This window comes from Zonotrichia albicollis, unplaced genomic scaffold (genome assembly GCF_047830755.1).
Source record: "Zonotrichia albicollis isolate bZonAlb1 unplaced genomic scaffold, bZonAlb1.hap1 Scaffold_254, whole genome shotgun sequence".
NCBI classification, from domain to species: Eukaryota; Metazoa; Chordata; class Aves; order Passeriformes; family Passerellidae; genus Zonotrichia; species Zonotrichia albicollis.
The window spans coordinates 1,420,853-1,436,523 of record NW_027428428.1 but is presented as its reverse complement, the minus strand read 5'-3'; the positions used below and the strand labels follow the sequence as shown (position 1 = coordinate 1,436,523).

The 15,671-nt window shown below is 49.0% G+C and overlaps 1 protein-coding gene across 1 annotated transcript in view; it reads left to right on the top strand.

Annotated features, from left to right (window-relative positions):
* Positions 1–1,624: 1,624 nt before the first annotated feature.
* The window catches only part of LOC141727790 (serine/threonine-protein kinase pim-1-like), a 78,715-nt gene continuing 64,668 nt past the window's right edge, over positions 1,625–15,671 (top strand). The window contains exon 1 of the mRNA XM_074534078.1: positions 1,625–1,629. Within this exon, the coding sequence (XP_074390179.1) occupies positions 1,625–1,629 (5 nt within the window). The remainder of the gene's footprint in view (positions 1,630–15,671) is intronic.

Below are 15,671 nucleotides of genomic sequence, written 5' to 3'. Positions count from 1 at the left end.
CAGCCCAGATGTTCCCCTCTGGCCTGGGGTGGCTCTGGCAAGGGAGCAGCACCAGGCACTGCAGGAGCCTGCAGACAATTGATCTGAAGGCCAAACCTCCTTAGCTCCTTCTGAAAGAGCAGGAACAGTTCCTCATTCCAGTGTGGTGGAATGCTGGGCACCACAGCTCCAGGCGAGGACTGGACACAAGTTTGCTCCCACTGAGTGCTGTGATGGGTTCTGCAGGAGCTCTGGGCTCCTGTGCTTGCCAGGCACAATGAGGAGAGAAGGAGCCAAGTGCACTGATGTGGGAAATGGATGTGTAGAAAGTTTTTAGAGCCTAATAGAAGGCCCACACCGTATGAATCTGTATATAAATCTTGAGACAAGAAATGCTAACTTAAAAATGCCATGGAATAGGACAGATATTGTTGAGAGAGAAATGGAGCTAGAAAAAAGTTTCAAAAGATGGCCTTGCAAATAAGACTTTGGAAAAATAGAGCTATGAAAGATGCATTTTAGTGGGACCCACAAGGGCTAGTTTTAAATAATTGACTTTAAGGCATTAACAACATGGAATGGCAAAGTGCTGATAGACCAAGAAATACTGTAATTAGGAAATAGTTGGCTTCTGATTGTGATGGCGTGAATTATTGTCTCACCCTTCTCAAGAGACTGAAAATGGAATATAAGTTTTTAAAACACCTCTCAGTGTCCCCATCTCTAGGTCAAGAAAAGAGTATTATCCAACACACTGACACACCTTTGCCTCGAGCATAACCCAGCCTGGACCAAACACACTGAAAGGTTTCCCCTTTGGCCCATGTCTCGAAATGTCAGGTCTGCTGTTTGACAGCTCAGGTTGGTTTGGTGTCAAGGAGTTCCCTCAGAAATATTGGGTTTGTCCTCCTCTGTGCCTTCCCCTCAGCAGCCTTGGGGATGCTCCTGTGTGAAGCCATCTGTCTCACACAGTTTGAGACAACTTCAAACAGGATATTGTGCAATAAGTCGTCTCCTCTAAATTGTTCCAACAACCCCTTTCCAGCAATAGGAAATTATTACTGATAGATGAAAGTGGAAACCCCCCACAGTTTATTAACAAACAGAATCCCCCCATGACACGTGTTACAAGAAGGCGCCGGGGTCTCTCTCGGAAGAACAGGAGCTGTCACAGAGCAGTTCCAGCGGCTGATGGAAGCTCGGGGACTCGTCCGGCGTCGGCTTTCTCCCATGGCAGAGCTCCATGGAGCAGGCAGGGCAGTGATCAGCTGGGCTGGAGCCCCTCGCTGCCTTTTCTCCCCGGCGTGGCTCAGCTCACAGACTCTCGGGCTGGGAGCGGGGCCGCTCCGCTCCTGCCGGCACCGTGTCCCTGGGCTTGGACAAACAGTTTCCTGCCAGGAGAGCCCTGCACACTGCTCCACAGATCTTTCATAAAGGCCCAAACCAACTCCAAACACTCTGTCTCCAGCAGCTTTTACAACGGGCTGCAGCAATCCTGGACAGCTGCAAGTGAGTGCTGAAAGGCTCTTGTCTTGTTCCTGACAGCAGAATTCTTGATGATCTTGTGCAATTTTATTCAGATATAACATGAGAGCTGAGGTTTTTTTGTTAAAATACTTTATGATGAGTAACAAGCCATGGGAGCATGAGGTACAGGACTGACATGCGAAAGCATGAGCATATCCTCCAAAGTGGCCAGTTTAATTGTCCATTTTATTACTCTTGTAATTACTCCACACTAATGAGGAAAACCAAGCTCTGCTTGGAGGCAAAACAGGCATGGGATGCACTACAGCCCCTCGCAGGCTCACCAGGCTGGCAGTGACAAAGCAGGCAGTCTGCTTCATTGTGAACCACTACAGAGCTGCATCCCAATCTGGTTTAAGTGGCGTGGTATTATTAAGAGCTCCTTTTCTGCATGAGACAAAAAAAGGAGATCCCAAATGATCTTCATGCAAGCATGCAGTAAAGAACTGCTCCTGCTATCCTAACGAAGCGTTTGCTTTGACAATTACACTTTTCCCATTCATCTTTTGATGCAGACACTTCAGGTTTTCCCCCACATTCCTGCAAGGCTGGCAGTCGCAGTTTCCCATTTCCTGTTCTTCCCTAGAGATGAAGCCACCTTCCCTAGAGGTGCAGTGGCTGCTTTGAAACAAAAAGCCCTGAGATCTGGACAGCTTGAAGGAGCATGAAATGCTGATTAAGTGCTCGTATTGGTAATACCCAGGTCTGCACTGCCCAGTCCTCTGCAGCAGCAGCAGCAGGACAATGCATCATTCCTGTTGGTGGATGTTCATGTTTCTGATGTGCAAGAGCAATGACTTTGAGGAGGGACAAAAATCCCCCTCTTCAAACTGTGGGTGTGCAAGGAGATGTGAAGTTTCACAACCTTTTCTAGGATATTTTAGAAAGATCTAAGAGAATATTGTGGCATGGGGTAGGTCCCTAATTTTGTCTCCAGAGGAATCCCCAAAGGGCACATTCACTCTGCTGCTGATGCCAACCCCATAAGCTCATGGACCAGTTTTCCCTGCAGTGTGCCACCCTGCCTGGGCTTTACTAGGCCGGGACTAGACCCAGAGCTAAGCAAACACAGGCAGCCAGGTGACATTGTGTAACATCAGAAGCTGGCAACCATGAGGACTTTGCTGTCAAAAGGTTACAGTTTGCACTGGGCCCAGAAGTGTTTTTCCCTAAGGCAAAGCAAATTGAAATGTGAAGTTTAAAAGCTTCAAATGACTATGAAAGGAAACTGCAGAATAATTTCTGGAAAGGCAGCATTGTCAATGATCATGCAGCCCACCAACAGCTGGAGCTGAATCCAGAATTGCTTCTTCCAGCTGTGCAGGAATTCATTCCACTGGCAAGCACTGGTCCATGGGAACAAATGATCCCCTAGCTCTGGGCTGAATGGCACCCACGCTGCAGTGCAGATTGGAGGAACCCTCGTCACTTGTTATTGGCCTCACAGTGCACTCATCATTCTGCAAACAAGGCGCAAACAACACAGCTGCAATGCTGTCCCGGGTAAATACACATAGAGGTGACTTTGCCAAAGCAGTGCATCTTTTCCCAGTGAAATACATGACCTCTTCTTACCTATGGAATTGTGATTGAAGACACCTGTGAGCCAGATCTGTGAGGGATTGCAAAGGAGCAAAGCTTTGGGATTTGGGCACACTTCTCTTGGTTTCTTTGCTCAGGCCTTTGGTGAGCACAGAACACACCTGGGTAGAAAACCTTTGACTAGACAGGATCTTTTGGATTCACTGTCCCCCAAACAGGTCAACAGGTGACCCTGTTGTAATGCCAAGTAACAAAGAGCAGCAGCACAAATGACACAAAGAAAAGATGGCCAAAGAGGAAGAGGAGAGGCCCAGTGAGGAAAGGATGTGGTGAGACACTGGCACACTGAGTGAGCTGCACTCCCATAATCTCTGGGCTAGCAGGTCCTGGTCTCACATTCTCCTCTTGGTTTATTTAAATTTTATTTATTTATTTACTTTTTTACTGATCAAAATGAAATATATACAATTAAAAATATGTCATTAAAACTTAAAGACAGAATCAAAACACATTAATTCAAAACTACATCTAAAGATCAGAACATATGTACAGCTGTAACTATCAAGCCTAACGCATCAATCCTATTCTTCAAGCACTCTTCATACAGGCGGCAGCTTCTTCCTGAGCTTGGAGGACAGAGAGCTCTTCTGGATGGGAGGAGAGGACTTTGTGGGTGAGGGAACATCGGAAGTGTCCAGAGAAAACTTCTCAGTAAGACTGTAACCAGTCAGATCTGCAAAGTGAAGACACAAAGTTTAACAGAGGCCGCCATGCAAACCTAAAGCAGCTGAAGCTCCCTATTTAATGGGACACATTTCCTGGAAATGTCTAAACAGCTGCAAAGGGAAACACGCTCCTGCTGGCAGACACTGAGGCAGGCCGGGGCAAACCCTGAGCCACTTGCCCAGAGCTGGCACAGGCACAGCCTGGCCTCTGGGCTGCCCTGGGACAGCAGGGAGCCCAGAGCCCTGTGCTCTCCAGGAATGGCTCAGCTGCACATGCACCCTCCTGCTCCTCTGCCTGCCCCACAGCTCAGCAGCCCCACAGCTCCAGGGGCACTGGCAGCAGCACAGCTCCTTGCAGGGGCACGTGCAGGGCACAGCTGTTCCCTGGCAATGTGCACAGCCTCTCTGGGCTGCCACCAGACCCTTCCTGCCAGCAGAGACTGGCCCAGCTCCCCCCTCACCTCTGTGTGAGGCTGAGCCATGACTGCCCTTCACCTTGTCCTCCATCTGGAGCTGCTTCAGGCCCCCCATGCCATGAGTAGGAAGGGCAATGGAGAGAGCAGGGGCAGATGCACACCACAGAGACCTGCAGCAGGATTGAGGCTCTTTTCACCCATGTATCCCCAAATCTGCAGAACTTTGGAAAACAACAAATGCAGGGAAAACACGTTGTGGGCTATGAAGTTACAGAATATCCAGCAATGCAGCCTATTTCTTCTGTGGGGCTTGGCAATGGATGCATCTGAATGTTTTACCCTATTGCAAAGCTGAGGAAAGGGTGGCAGGCAGTTTAGCCAGGCTGTCCTGTTCTAGAGAGTGTCTCTTGGGAACTATCAGGCCCAGCACCAACATTTAAGGCAGCATTTGATTCAACTGTCCCATGGCAGTCAGCCTGTGAAGGTGCCTGTAAAGTGATTCATCATCTCAAGGCTAACACGAAACATCAGTTTGAATAGAAAGCAGAGCTCTAAGGCCAGGACAGTCATACAAGACTCCTTTGGCAGGAGCTGCACCTGCTGTGCAGGCTGTGCCACACCCAGCAGATTGTCCCCCATGTGCTCCATGGGGGCAAGGACCCTACTCATTTCTCAAGTTAATGGCATCATGAGGAGACATGGTTTTCCCAGGGCCTCTGTGGTTAGCACTGTAAAATACCAAACACTGCTCACAGCTGCAATTGCAATTGTCCCTCTGCCCACAAAAGCACAAGGCTCTATCCTTGGCCTTTGCAGGCACTTTCCCTTCCCCACTGATCACCACATCTAGGAAAATCTGACAGACTGGGAGAACTCCAGGAAGCAGCAGGAAGCTGAGTCAGAGGAGCTTTAGTTTGGATATCAGGAAAAAGGGTTTTTCACCCAGAGGGTGGCTGGGCACTGGAACAGGCTCCCCAGGGCAGAGGTCACAGCACCAAGCCTGACAGGGTTGAAGGAGCATTTGGACAACAATCTCAGGCACTTGGTGTGACCCTTGGGCTGTTCTGGGCAAGACCAGGAGCTGGACTCGATGGTCCTGATGGGCCCCTTCCAACTCCCCATATTCTGCACTTCTGTGATTCTGAGAACTAATGGGCTGCAGGAGGGCAGAAATAGGCAACAAGAGGGAAGAAGTGAGGTTGTTCAGAGAATCAAGTCACTGAGTTCCCAGAACATGCAGGATACAGGACCCTTCCCTCCCAGAATTCCCATTCTCTCTCTCATCCCTTCTCCCTCCCACACACATGAAGGTGAAGAATATCACTAAAAGAAGAAGAACCTACTTGGCTCCCATGTCCATGAAAGCAGTCATTGCTCGTGCAGGAGTCCCAGGGTCTGACTGGCTGCTTTCTGAACAAATTCTGGGGAGCTGGACACCATCTGGAGAAGGAGCCGAGCAACCTCATCCACCTCAGAGTCCATGTCCTTCTTCAAGGTCACAAAGAGCTCTCCCAGCGTGACAGTGGCAGAGCAGGACACCTTGGAAATGGAGGTTGGTCACCTGGGGAAGCCATGAGGGGAAGCATAAGAATCACCTTGGAAAAAAAAACAGCTGCCTTCAACAGAAGTCCCAGGAAATGACAACACATCCCATTGTGTCCAGAGGAGCATACAAGGACAGGAAGAGCAGGAGAGCACAAGCACAGAAAGGCACTTACTCTGGCACCAATTTCTGGCCTCAGACCTGATCTCTGCGGGCCTAAAATAAAAAATTTCATTAAGTGTTCTTCTTAACCCTTCTAAAATGTCCACAGCTTTGATTTTAGGCCCTTTTACTAGAAAACAAATAAAGAGCTGCTTTCAAATCATGAAGGCAAAAGTCATAAAGATAAAAGAGTCAGGTGCTCCTGTTCAAAAAAGCAACACCAGCAGTTGAAGCACTCAGCCAGGAAACAGAAAACACAGGCTCAGGTCTACAGAATAATTTACAGTCTTGAATTACAGCTTGGGCAGCGACTGGGACTCTGGTAAATACCATCATTAGTGTCTCAGTTTCTGCATTTGCACATTGCATTATGAAGGCTCCACACTCAAAGATGAGTGTCAGATACCTGACCTGCCAGTAAATACAGCTGCATGTGCCCACAGATCCCACAGATAGCTGACAAACACTAGAAATCTCAGGTGTAAAACCAGAAATGAAGGCAGACCCTGAGCACACATGGAGATGAACAAGCACATACCTACTCTACACACTGTGTATGAAGTATGGGGGACAACTGAGAACAATGTTGTCACCTTGCTGGTAACTGCCAAGCAAACCTCACCAAGTCTACAAAGCAGGACCTCTGAAAGTGACCCTGCCAGGTGTTGGATGGTGAAGAGTCCCTTCTCCTTCAGCTCCCTGAAAGGCAGAAGATTGATTTTTCTCTCCACCAAGGCAGCACCCTCTGAAATGACCAGGCTGGCAGCTCAGTTGAACAATGGGAGGTGCTTTTCAAGGAGTGCTTAATGAAATTGTGGAACGCGTTGCCCCAGGATGCTGTGGCTGTCAAAAGCATTCACAAACCCAAGAGGCAAAGAGAGGGGTTTCAGAGTGGCCATTTGAGAAGACAGCCTTGCTGAAATCTCTGGCACATGAGGCCCCTCTGTCACTGCTTCCTAGAAGCTGTGAGACCGGGCCATGCTGCTGTTTGTTGTCACCTCCCTGTACCTGTCCCTGAGACACAGTGCCACTGGGCTGTTATTGGGGCATTTTCCTTCTTTGCCAGCCCCAGCAGGCATTCAGCAGGGAGAGTCTGCACTGCCACTCTGGAGCTGAGTTTCCACTCTATGATCTCAGCCTCTCTGTTTCCCCCTCCACTCCCCCTCACACATTCCCCAAAAAGCAACAGGATGTCTGCTGGGACCACCTCAGCCTGCGGGAAGGACAAGTGGGTCCTGGCCTCTCCTGACCCACAGCACAGCTTTCTTTCATCCCAGCATGGAAATATAAAAACTGTATTATCACATCACACAGAGGGCCAGGAGCTTTTTATTTTGGCTGCAAGTGTCCACAGGGCATTGGGGAAGAGAAGAAAAAGAGTGTTTTGCAGCAAGCAACCGGGCTACTCAGGCAGGATGGTAGGAAAACTGTCTGGGAACTGCTTTTTAGGACTTTGGTTGTTCTGCTGAAGCTTCTGACAGAGCTGATGGGCAGATCCCAGAGCTGTGGAGAGTTCCTGGGAAATTTGTCCTTGGATATGCCTACGAACGCTCTCCCAGCCATGAACTGCCATCTGTGTCCTGTCCAAATGTTACATCCTTGACTGTTGAGTGTCTGAGGTGCCTCTTGAGACTGTTATGGACCTCCTTCACCAAGGAATGGATTGTGATACAACATCCCTTTCTGCTTCTATTTGGGCACTGACAGAGCCTGGAGAACTCTGGCTGGAGCTTGGGCTCTGGTCAAGCAAGATTGCTGATGAGAGCAGCTCATGGTGCTCAGCTCTTCCCTGCTGCTGGGACAGACAGACATGGCCATGGGGACAGAATGGAGCTGCCCCACCTGCCAGGTCACTAAGAAGGATGTGAATTCTTCTCTGCCCTGTCACCACCAGTTCTGCCTGGGCTGCATCCTGCAGTGGGCAATGAGAAATCCATCGTGCCCACTCTGCAGGAAAATGATAGAAGCTGTCAGGTTTTCTGAGTAGGATGAACAGGAGTACATACAATGTGCCATCAGCTCTCCCAAACAATTGCTAGAGTCCAGCAGAGACAGAGCCTGGCCACCTTGCTGAAAACAGCCCCTCAGACCCTGTGATGGCTGCTCCATCTTCCCCACAGGGAACACTGTCCCCAGCTGAGCAGGGGCTGCAGGACCAGAGCCTGTGGATGGCCTCCTGCCCAAGGAGTGGGCCGAATTTTTCAAATAACAATGTCATCTGCTGGACCAAAGGTGGCCCTGGCTGCACCAGAAGCTGGAGGGAATATGCCAGCACCAGAGATGGCTGGTTAAGGAATTCCTAGAGCAGCATCCTGAACACCCTCTGTGCCTATGGTCAAGTTGCCAAAATCTTGGTGCCAGTACTGCAGCTTCTCCTCTGTAGCAGTCTGAATTGCTGCTAGCATAGTCCAGGGTAAAGAAGCAAAAAGGACCTTTTTATAATCTCCACAGATGTTTTATTCAGCTGTGCAGGGAGATGTTCAGGTCCCAGCACCCACACACAGAGGGTCTCACTTTGTCTCCACAGGGGCCTGGGGGCTGACCCTGATCTCGGGGCAGTACAAAGATAGGGGGCCAATCAGGGAATAGAGAAGGTGTGGCTCAGGAACACAGGAGCAGATACGGGAACAGGGGAAGGAGCCAATGGGGTCTAACAGCTTTTTGAGGGAAGCTTCTTGTGTCTCCCTAGACCAGGGAATGCCCCCCCCCCCCCCCAGGGTCTCCACAATTCCCCATGTTTTATATTATTAGGAAAGCTTCTCTGAAGGATCAACTGAATCAACACAAAATTACAAAACCAATCAAAAGCACTCATAGGACAATTGTTCAAAATGCAAACAATTCTGAGTTCCCAAAGTGCCAACAGATTTCTTGTAGTGGCTTAGATCTGGCAGGAGGGATGCAGGGTTTTCTTAGCGCAGTTTATCAGGAAACTGAGTCATCCATACTGAACCTCTGGTCCATGGCCTCCTCACTGCCATCGTGCAGCAAGGAGGCCCAGAGGCTGCTGTGCTCTGCTCCTGTCAGGGATGAACACAGCGGCTCTGTGGCCAGTGCCAGCTCCAGCTCCAGCAGCTCACAAGAGGAGACTCCTTCCAGAAGCTCTGCTGGCTCCAGTGTGGCAGACCAACAGAGCCCACTGGAAGCCCCCCTCCACTGCAGCCACCCCCAGCTGTGCCCATCATCACTGCAGAGCAGGAGCTGCCCCAGAGGAGCCGCGGCCGGAGCTCATGGCAGTGGCAGGTCCCTGTGCCCAGGGCAGAGCCACAGAACCTCTGCTCCTGCCTGGGACAGGGGCTGCTCACCCTGATGTCCCACCGAGAGGAGGGATCCTGGGCCCCAAACTCTGCCCAGCCCTGCAAAAGGCCACCCCGCCAGCAGGGCCAGCAAGGTTCCTGCAGCCATTCAGTCAAATCAGAGGAAACAAATGTCTCTGTAGCTGACACAGCCTCTGCACACAGCTTTCTCCCCCTTCTCCTGGTGCCTTTCCCTGGCTCCAGGAAGAGCTGCAGGAAATGCTGTGTGAGCCATGATGATGGAAGAGCTACTGATAAAAACACTGGGGTGATGCTTTCGGAGGAGTCATGAATGGAAGATTGACCAACTTTCCAGCCAATGGTATGCCAAAAGTTTCCATTCTTTAAATAATTGACTACAATCAATTAGTAAAAAGAAAGACACAGAAACAAATTAAATCTCCCCCAGCTGCTGGCTTTCCTCAGGCTCCATGGTCTATGTATTGCTAGACTCACTTCATTCATTCAGAATATTAACTGCCCTGACTTGTTGGGGACTGACCACAAGGTCTCATCTGTGGTGAGCAGTCACTAAAATTAGCTCAGCAGAGGCAACTTCAGCTGTCCAAGTGTAGCAGAAATACATATTCTCTGCTTCATGACTGTGTGGCAACAGCTGCTGGTGTGGGTTTGTCAGCGTTGCTTCATGGATTACTCCTGGGAAGGAATTGTGTGCACAGGCACAGTATGATGGCTTTGATCTCCTCTGATTACTCCAATTGGATGATGGCCAGAACTTTTAGGCAAAAAGCATCATGACAGCAATATTCTCCAAACTACTCCTGTGGTTTTGGTTTTCTTACTGATTAGGTTCAGTGTCTGGCCTCAAGAAATGAGTCCAGAAAGAATAGGCAAACCTCAGCTTGCAAGTTAGAGTGCAAGTCTTTAATTTGCCATTTTTGCAGCATCTACAAACAACTTTTCAACATGTCTGCAAAAAAATCTCTTAGTTCTTGCTATACCTATCCAGAACCTGACTCTCTCCTCGTTTTATTTTGATTTGAGATCCAAGCATGATTTTTTTCTGGACAGGGAAGTAAGAATGAGCTGTAAATACAGACTACAAGTGTGAATCTATACTGCAGGAACTGAGCTGTAGCTTGGAATTAAAGGCAAGAAGTGATGCCATGGTAAATGTGAACACTTAGTGCTGGCATAGGAGCCTTCAGCAATGCTCCACCAACCCATGGTTCACATTGCTACAAACTCTCGTTCTGGTGTTACAAAGAGTGTTGAAGAGCTGGCTGTAAGTAAAAAAAAATAGCCAGAGTGTTAATTTTGGTTAATATGGCAAACAATGACTATCTTATAATTCAGAGCTCATAGAAGTGAGTATTCAGATTTCCACTTAGTACGTGCTAGCAGTTTTAATTTGAAATCAACAGGTTTATCCAAATCAAGTTATCCATAGGAATTAATTTGCTCTATGATCTGACTAAAAATGCCTCATTGTCTGATAAGTTTAGTAGAAATTTGCAAAGTCAGCAGTCCACAAATTTTAATTTCTTGTTTAGTGGCTATTCTGCAGGAAAGCTTTTACAGACTAATCAGTTTGGATGTAATTAAAATGCCAGTACATTTCATCTAGCCATTTTGGTATTAGAACAAAACCATATGACTGCACAGCCTTTTAAAAAATATTTTCAAATAAATTTTCAAATCACCAGTCTGAGTAGGACTCAGGAAAAAAACTCTACCAAACTTCAACTCCATTGGAAGATTCCTTTTTCACCCTGTGTATCAACTCTACATTCAGAAGATTAAAAGTCCCAATGATGGTGGTTTTGGTATGGTTAGGAATTGGAGAAGGGTCTTCTTCCATCTCAACTCCATGCTGGAGTGCCTTTGGGATGTGGCCTGCTGGCCGTTGTTTGTGCAGCCCTGGTATTTCTCCATGAGGCAGAAAGTGCAATTGCATTTCCAGCCCAGAGCCCGTGAGGAGTGGGGCGTGCAGAGCTGTGCCAGACCCAGGCCAGCAGCTGCGCCGCCAGAGGGTTTTGGTTCCTGCCCAGTGCAGCTGGTGCATCTCTGCTGTGAGTGCCTGCCCTTCCAGGTGCCCATGGACAGCAGGTGCAGGGTTCTGCAAGGGGCACGGAACAGGGTAGGGATGTCTGCTGGCAACAGAGTGCAGCGGAGAGCAAACAGTCCAGGATGGTCCTGGAGTGTGTGACAGAGAACTCCTGACACAGCTGGTGACTGAGCCAGTGAGGGAAGGCACTGCTGGGCCTGCTGTTTGTGAGGAGAGAAGGGCTGCTGGAGGAGGGTTGGAGGCAGCCTTGGGCTCAGTGATCACAAAATGCTTGTGTTTGGTTCCCAGAGAAGGAACGAGAGATAATGGGGAAGTGTTGACCTGCAACAAATTGTGAATTTGTTAAGCTTTAACAGGCAGTGCTTAGTCATACCTTCCCTCACACCAGTGGTTAATGTGTGCAAGTGGATGTCTTAGCCTTGAGAATAAAGACAGTGGGCCTACTGAGGAGGTAGCTGCAATGCATTCAAGGAGAAGAAGGCTCTTAACCATGGAAGGAGAATTTGAGGAATGGGATGTTCACCTCATGACCACCAGAGACCCTCAAGAGACCCCTACTCTAAATGTCAGTAATTTTGGGGAAGTGATTTAAACATGTCAAATATTTTGTGAGAATGTTTAGCCTGTGAGTTTGAGTAAAGTAATGAATAAAAGTATTGAAAGTAATGTCTTAGTTCCATGGATACTAACACCTGGGTGTGCATGGTTTAGGGAAGTGATTCCTCACACACCCAGCACTGAAATAAAGTAATGCCTCTTTTCTCACACTGAGCTGGCAGTGTGGATTGGGCCCTGCTCAGTAACTTGCATTTTGGTCATTTCTATTGAAGCATAAAGAATGGTTGAAATGAAATATTTTCCAGCTGTTTCCATCTTGTTTACCTTTTGGGGGACCAAGGTTCTGTGCTGCAGGTGTGCTGGGTGTGTGCAAAGCAGTGCAGCCCCAGAAACCCCTTGGCTTGCCCACAAGGTGTCATGCCTTGTTGCCAGGTGTGCCCAGCTGTGGCAGCAGAAGGAGCCCGCAGCGCAGTGGGCACCGTGCTCTGCCCAGCCGGGGGTCTCTGGCACAGAGCAGCAGCAGCTCCAACACCGTTCAACCCGCTCCTGCCTTGCCTTCCCCTGGCACACAGAAGCCTCTGGAAATCAGCACCGCCAGTGGCGTTCCCAGCTTGGAGCAGCTGCTGCTGGCGGGCAGGTGCTGCCAGTTCGACTGCTGCCAAAGGGGAAGAAAGGCAGAGCAGAGGAAGAGATGTACATACAAAGCAGCCCTGGGAACATCCTATGAACATGCAGATATATGGGGTGATTTGTTAGGAATTACTTCAGCTGCTATGCCAATAGTGCTTTCTCTCCTGGTTCTGTACAATGCTTTGGGCCATTTTCTTGGTCTGGTTTCCTTTGCTTGGGTCCCATCTGAGTGCTCAGCTGTGGTACAGACTGTAGGTGCTTGGGGCACTCTTGGAGTTCCCCTTGGATCCCCTGAACAACAGGGTTTGGCCCATGAGGGGAATTTGTGCTGCTTTGTGACAGAGAAGAACTTCCCAGGCTCTTTTGTATTTGCTGTAGGGAAGGTTGGTTATTGCTTTGCATAAACTCACAGACCAACATGGAGTGTTTACTTTGTGATGTCAGGGCATGGTTGCCACATTGTCGTAGTGACATCAGAAGGTTGCCTTGGTGCACGGAAGGCCTGAGTGTCAGAGCAGTCCTAGCACTTGCTCACATCAGGAGAACCCTCCTGGTTGGGGAATTTGTCAGTGGGCAGCTGCCCACTGACAAGAGCCTTGTTTTTTCTATTATTTACCTAACTTTCAAAAATGACAATGTTTCACCGTCTGGCCACAGCAGCTTTTGCTGTGTATGGCATTTCTTTCTTCATGTATTACGTGACACACTTCACCCGTAAGTAGAGGTTTCCCTTCTGCATCGGTTAAAGTGTAACCTAACCTGGCTTTTTTATGTCTTCCTGCTCTTTCTTGGCGACTGAGTTGATTTTGAAAGAGAAAGAGCATTAGGATGCCACTGGTTTGGTAAAGCTCCTGTCAAGAGGTTCAGCTAAATGGGGGTGTCTGTAGCCACAGGGGCAGCATTTGCAGGGGAAGCTGCAGGGCTTCCGTTCCCTCCACAGGAGAGTCTGTGGCAGCAGAGTCTGTCATTTCCTCAATTTGCTGGGAGAAGCAGGACAACTTCCAAAATGCAGACTTCTAAAGACTTTATAGTTCTCCCCAGAACTCAAGGAAAGCTTCTTTTATTCTAAATTTTGTAATGAAAGGATTTGACTGTCCATTTTGACTCTTGACTGAGCGCTAAAATAGTGATTCCCTTTGCAGTGAAGTGCAAACGCCAAAGCACTGAGTGTCTGCTCCTGAGCCTGGAGCTGCTGCTGTGCTGTTACACAATAGAACTGCCACAGCTCAGGGGGATTTGGGGCAAGCTTTTCTGGGTGACTGTTTTCAGCAACTTAAAGGGAATAAGTGCATGCAACTTCTTTTTTTTTTTAAAAAGTACCTGAAAGACAAGAGAACAAAAGCTGCTTTATCTGTTGGACAGAACAGAAGCATTGAGTGTTGAACAATTTGCATTTTCTTGATCATGTTTGTGTTCATTTACTGACTAGACAGGCCAAAGTGCAGGCACAACCAAGATTATTGTCCTGATCTCTTGCTGGCTGTGTGAAAGCACTATGTCACCTGGAGGGATGTTGATAAAGAAAAATACTCTCTGTTTGGGTTGACTTCTTCTCTTCTGTGGGATTCAGCAGCCCAGGCAGTTTTCTCACAGCACTTGTTCATTTCCCTTGCCCACTCCAGATCACATGATCCGTGTATTCAGAGGCGCTGATCCTGAGGTGAGTGAGAAAGGAACATTTCATGTTCCTGGTGCTTAAGAATTGTAGAGCAAGCTGTGAGCTTGGCCAGCAGTAGTAGAGTGTAGAGGGCCAGCTGGGTAGGCTGAAAGAAAATCCATTTCCATGTCTGCAGCAGCAATAACAAAGGCATCACTGGCTATTTCCTAATTTTCCATTTCAGAACTTTCAAGGAATGAAAAGCTTATGTTGCAGAGAGAATATTGCTTCTTGATAGTAGCGAGGGTGTAATGTCTAATTCAGAAGTATTAGCAATTCTGTTGAATTAGCCCATTTAAATTTAGTCTCAGTGACTTAGAATCCCACTGTTATCAAAGTTTCTGATTTGTCCTTAGCAGAGCTGGTTGTCAGCTAGGGCTGTCCCGCTCCTGCCCTGTCCCCAACAGCTCTGCAAGCACCTCGAGGGGACACAAAGGCTGAGCCAAAGGGTGAGAATTGCACAAGGGGTTGAAAAGAGCTCCTGAGGGCTTTCTGTATTTTGATGATCCCCACAGTGGATTTGGGGCTGAGTCCAGGACGCTCAGGCACTGAGAGAAAGCTGAAGAAGCTGCTGAAGGAGTCAGGAGCAAAACTCCAAGTCCCTTGGAGCATCACTGGGCCCCACTGAGGGCAGGGACTGCCAAAGGCTCCCCAGGGACTGCTGAGAGCAGATCCTTGAGGCCAGGATTGCAGGGAGCCAAAGGCTCTGAGCAGGGAACTGCAATGCTGAGCAAGGCCTGGGCTGGCTGGGGGAACAGAAAGGCCAAGCCCTGAGCCCAGCCTGGAACAGCAGGGCCTGTCCCTCACGGGTGGCTCAGGGCTGTTTGTGGGGCAGTGGGATGTGAGGGGCAGCAAGGACAAATGTCATAAACCTGTGTGACACTGCAGATCCTCATGGAACCAAGGGGCCAGTGGGACACTGTGGGAAGTTGTGGAACCAAGGGGACCATTGTGGCACTGTTGGGGCCCGTGGAACCAAGGGGCCAGTGGGACGCTGTGGGGCCTCATGGAAACAAGGAGACCATTGTGAAACTCAGGAGCCCCATGGCACCAATGGTCCATGGTGACCTTGTGGAGCCCGTAGTGTCACAGAGGAGCCACTGTGACACAGCGAGGGCACATGGAGCCCAGGGGCCATGGTGACACATCAGAGCTTTGTGGAACCACAAAGCCATTGTGACATTGCAAGGCCCCATGGAAGCACGGGACCATTGTGACACTGCAGGAGTAAGGGGAACACTGTGACACTGCAGGGCCTCATGGAACCAAGAAGACCATTGTGACACTGTGGGGTCCCATGAAACCAAGGGAACATGGAACAGGTCTGGCTGACTGGGCCTCCTGGCAATCACCTGACAGGTCTGGTTGACCTTGGCATGTCGAGGGTTGCTTCTCATCAGCCCCTGAAGCACTGGGGCTCTTGGCTTTCCTTCCTAAGGGAGAGGACTGTCCTTCTCCTCTAGGGGACCACGGCCAAAATTGGTATTCCTCCTCTAAATTTCCTTATATGCACAGATTGTTCTCAGATGAAATCTGCCAGAATCACAGAATCACAGAAATTCTAGGTTGGAAGAGACCTTTAAGATCATCGAGTCCAACCCATGTTC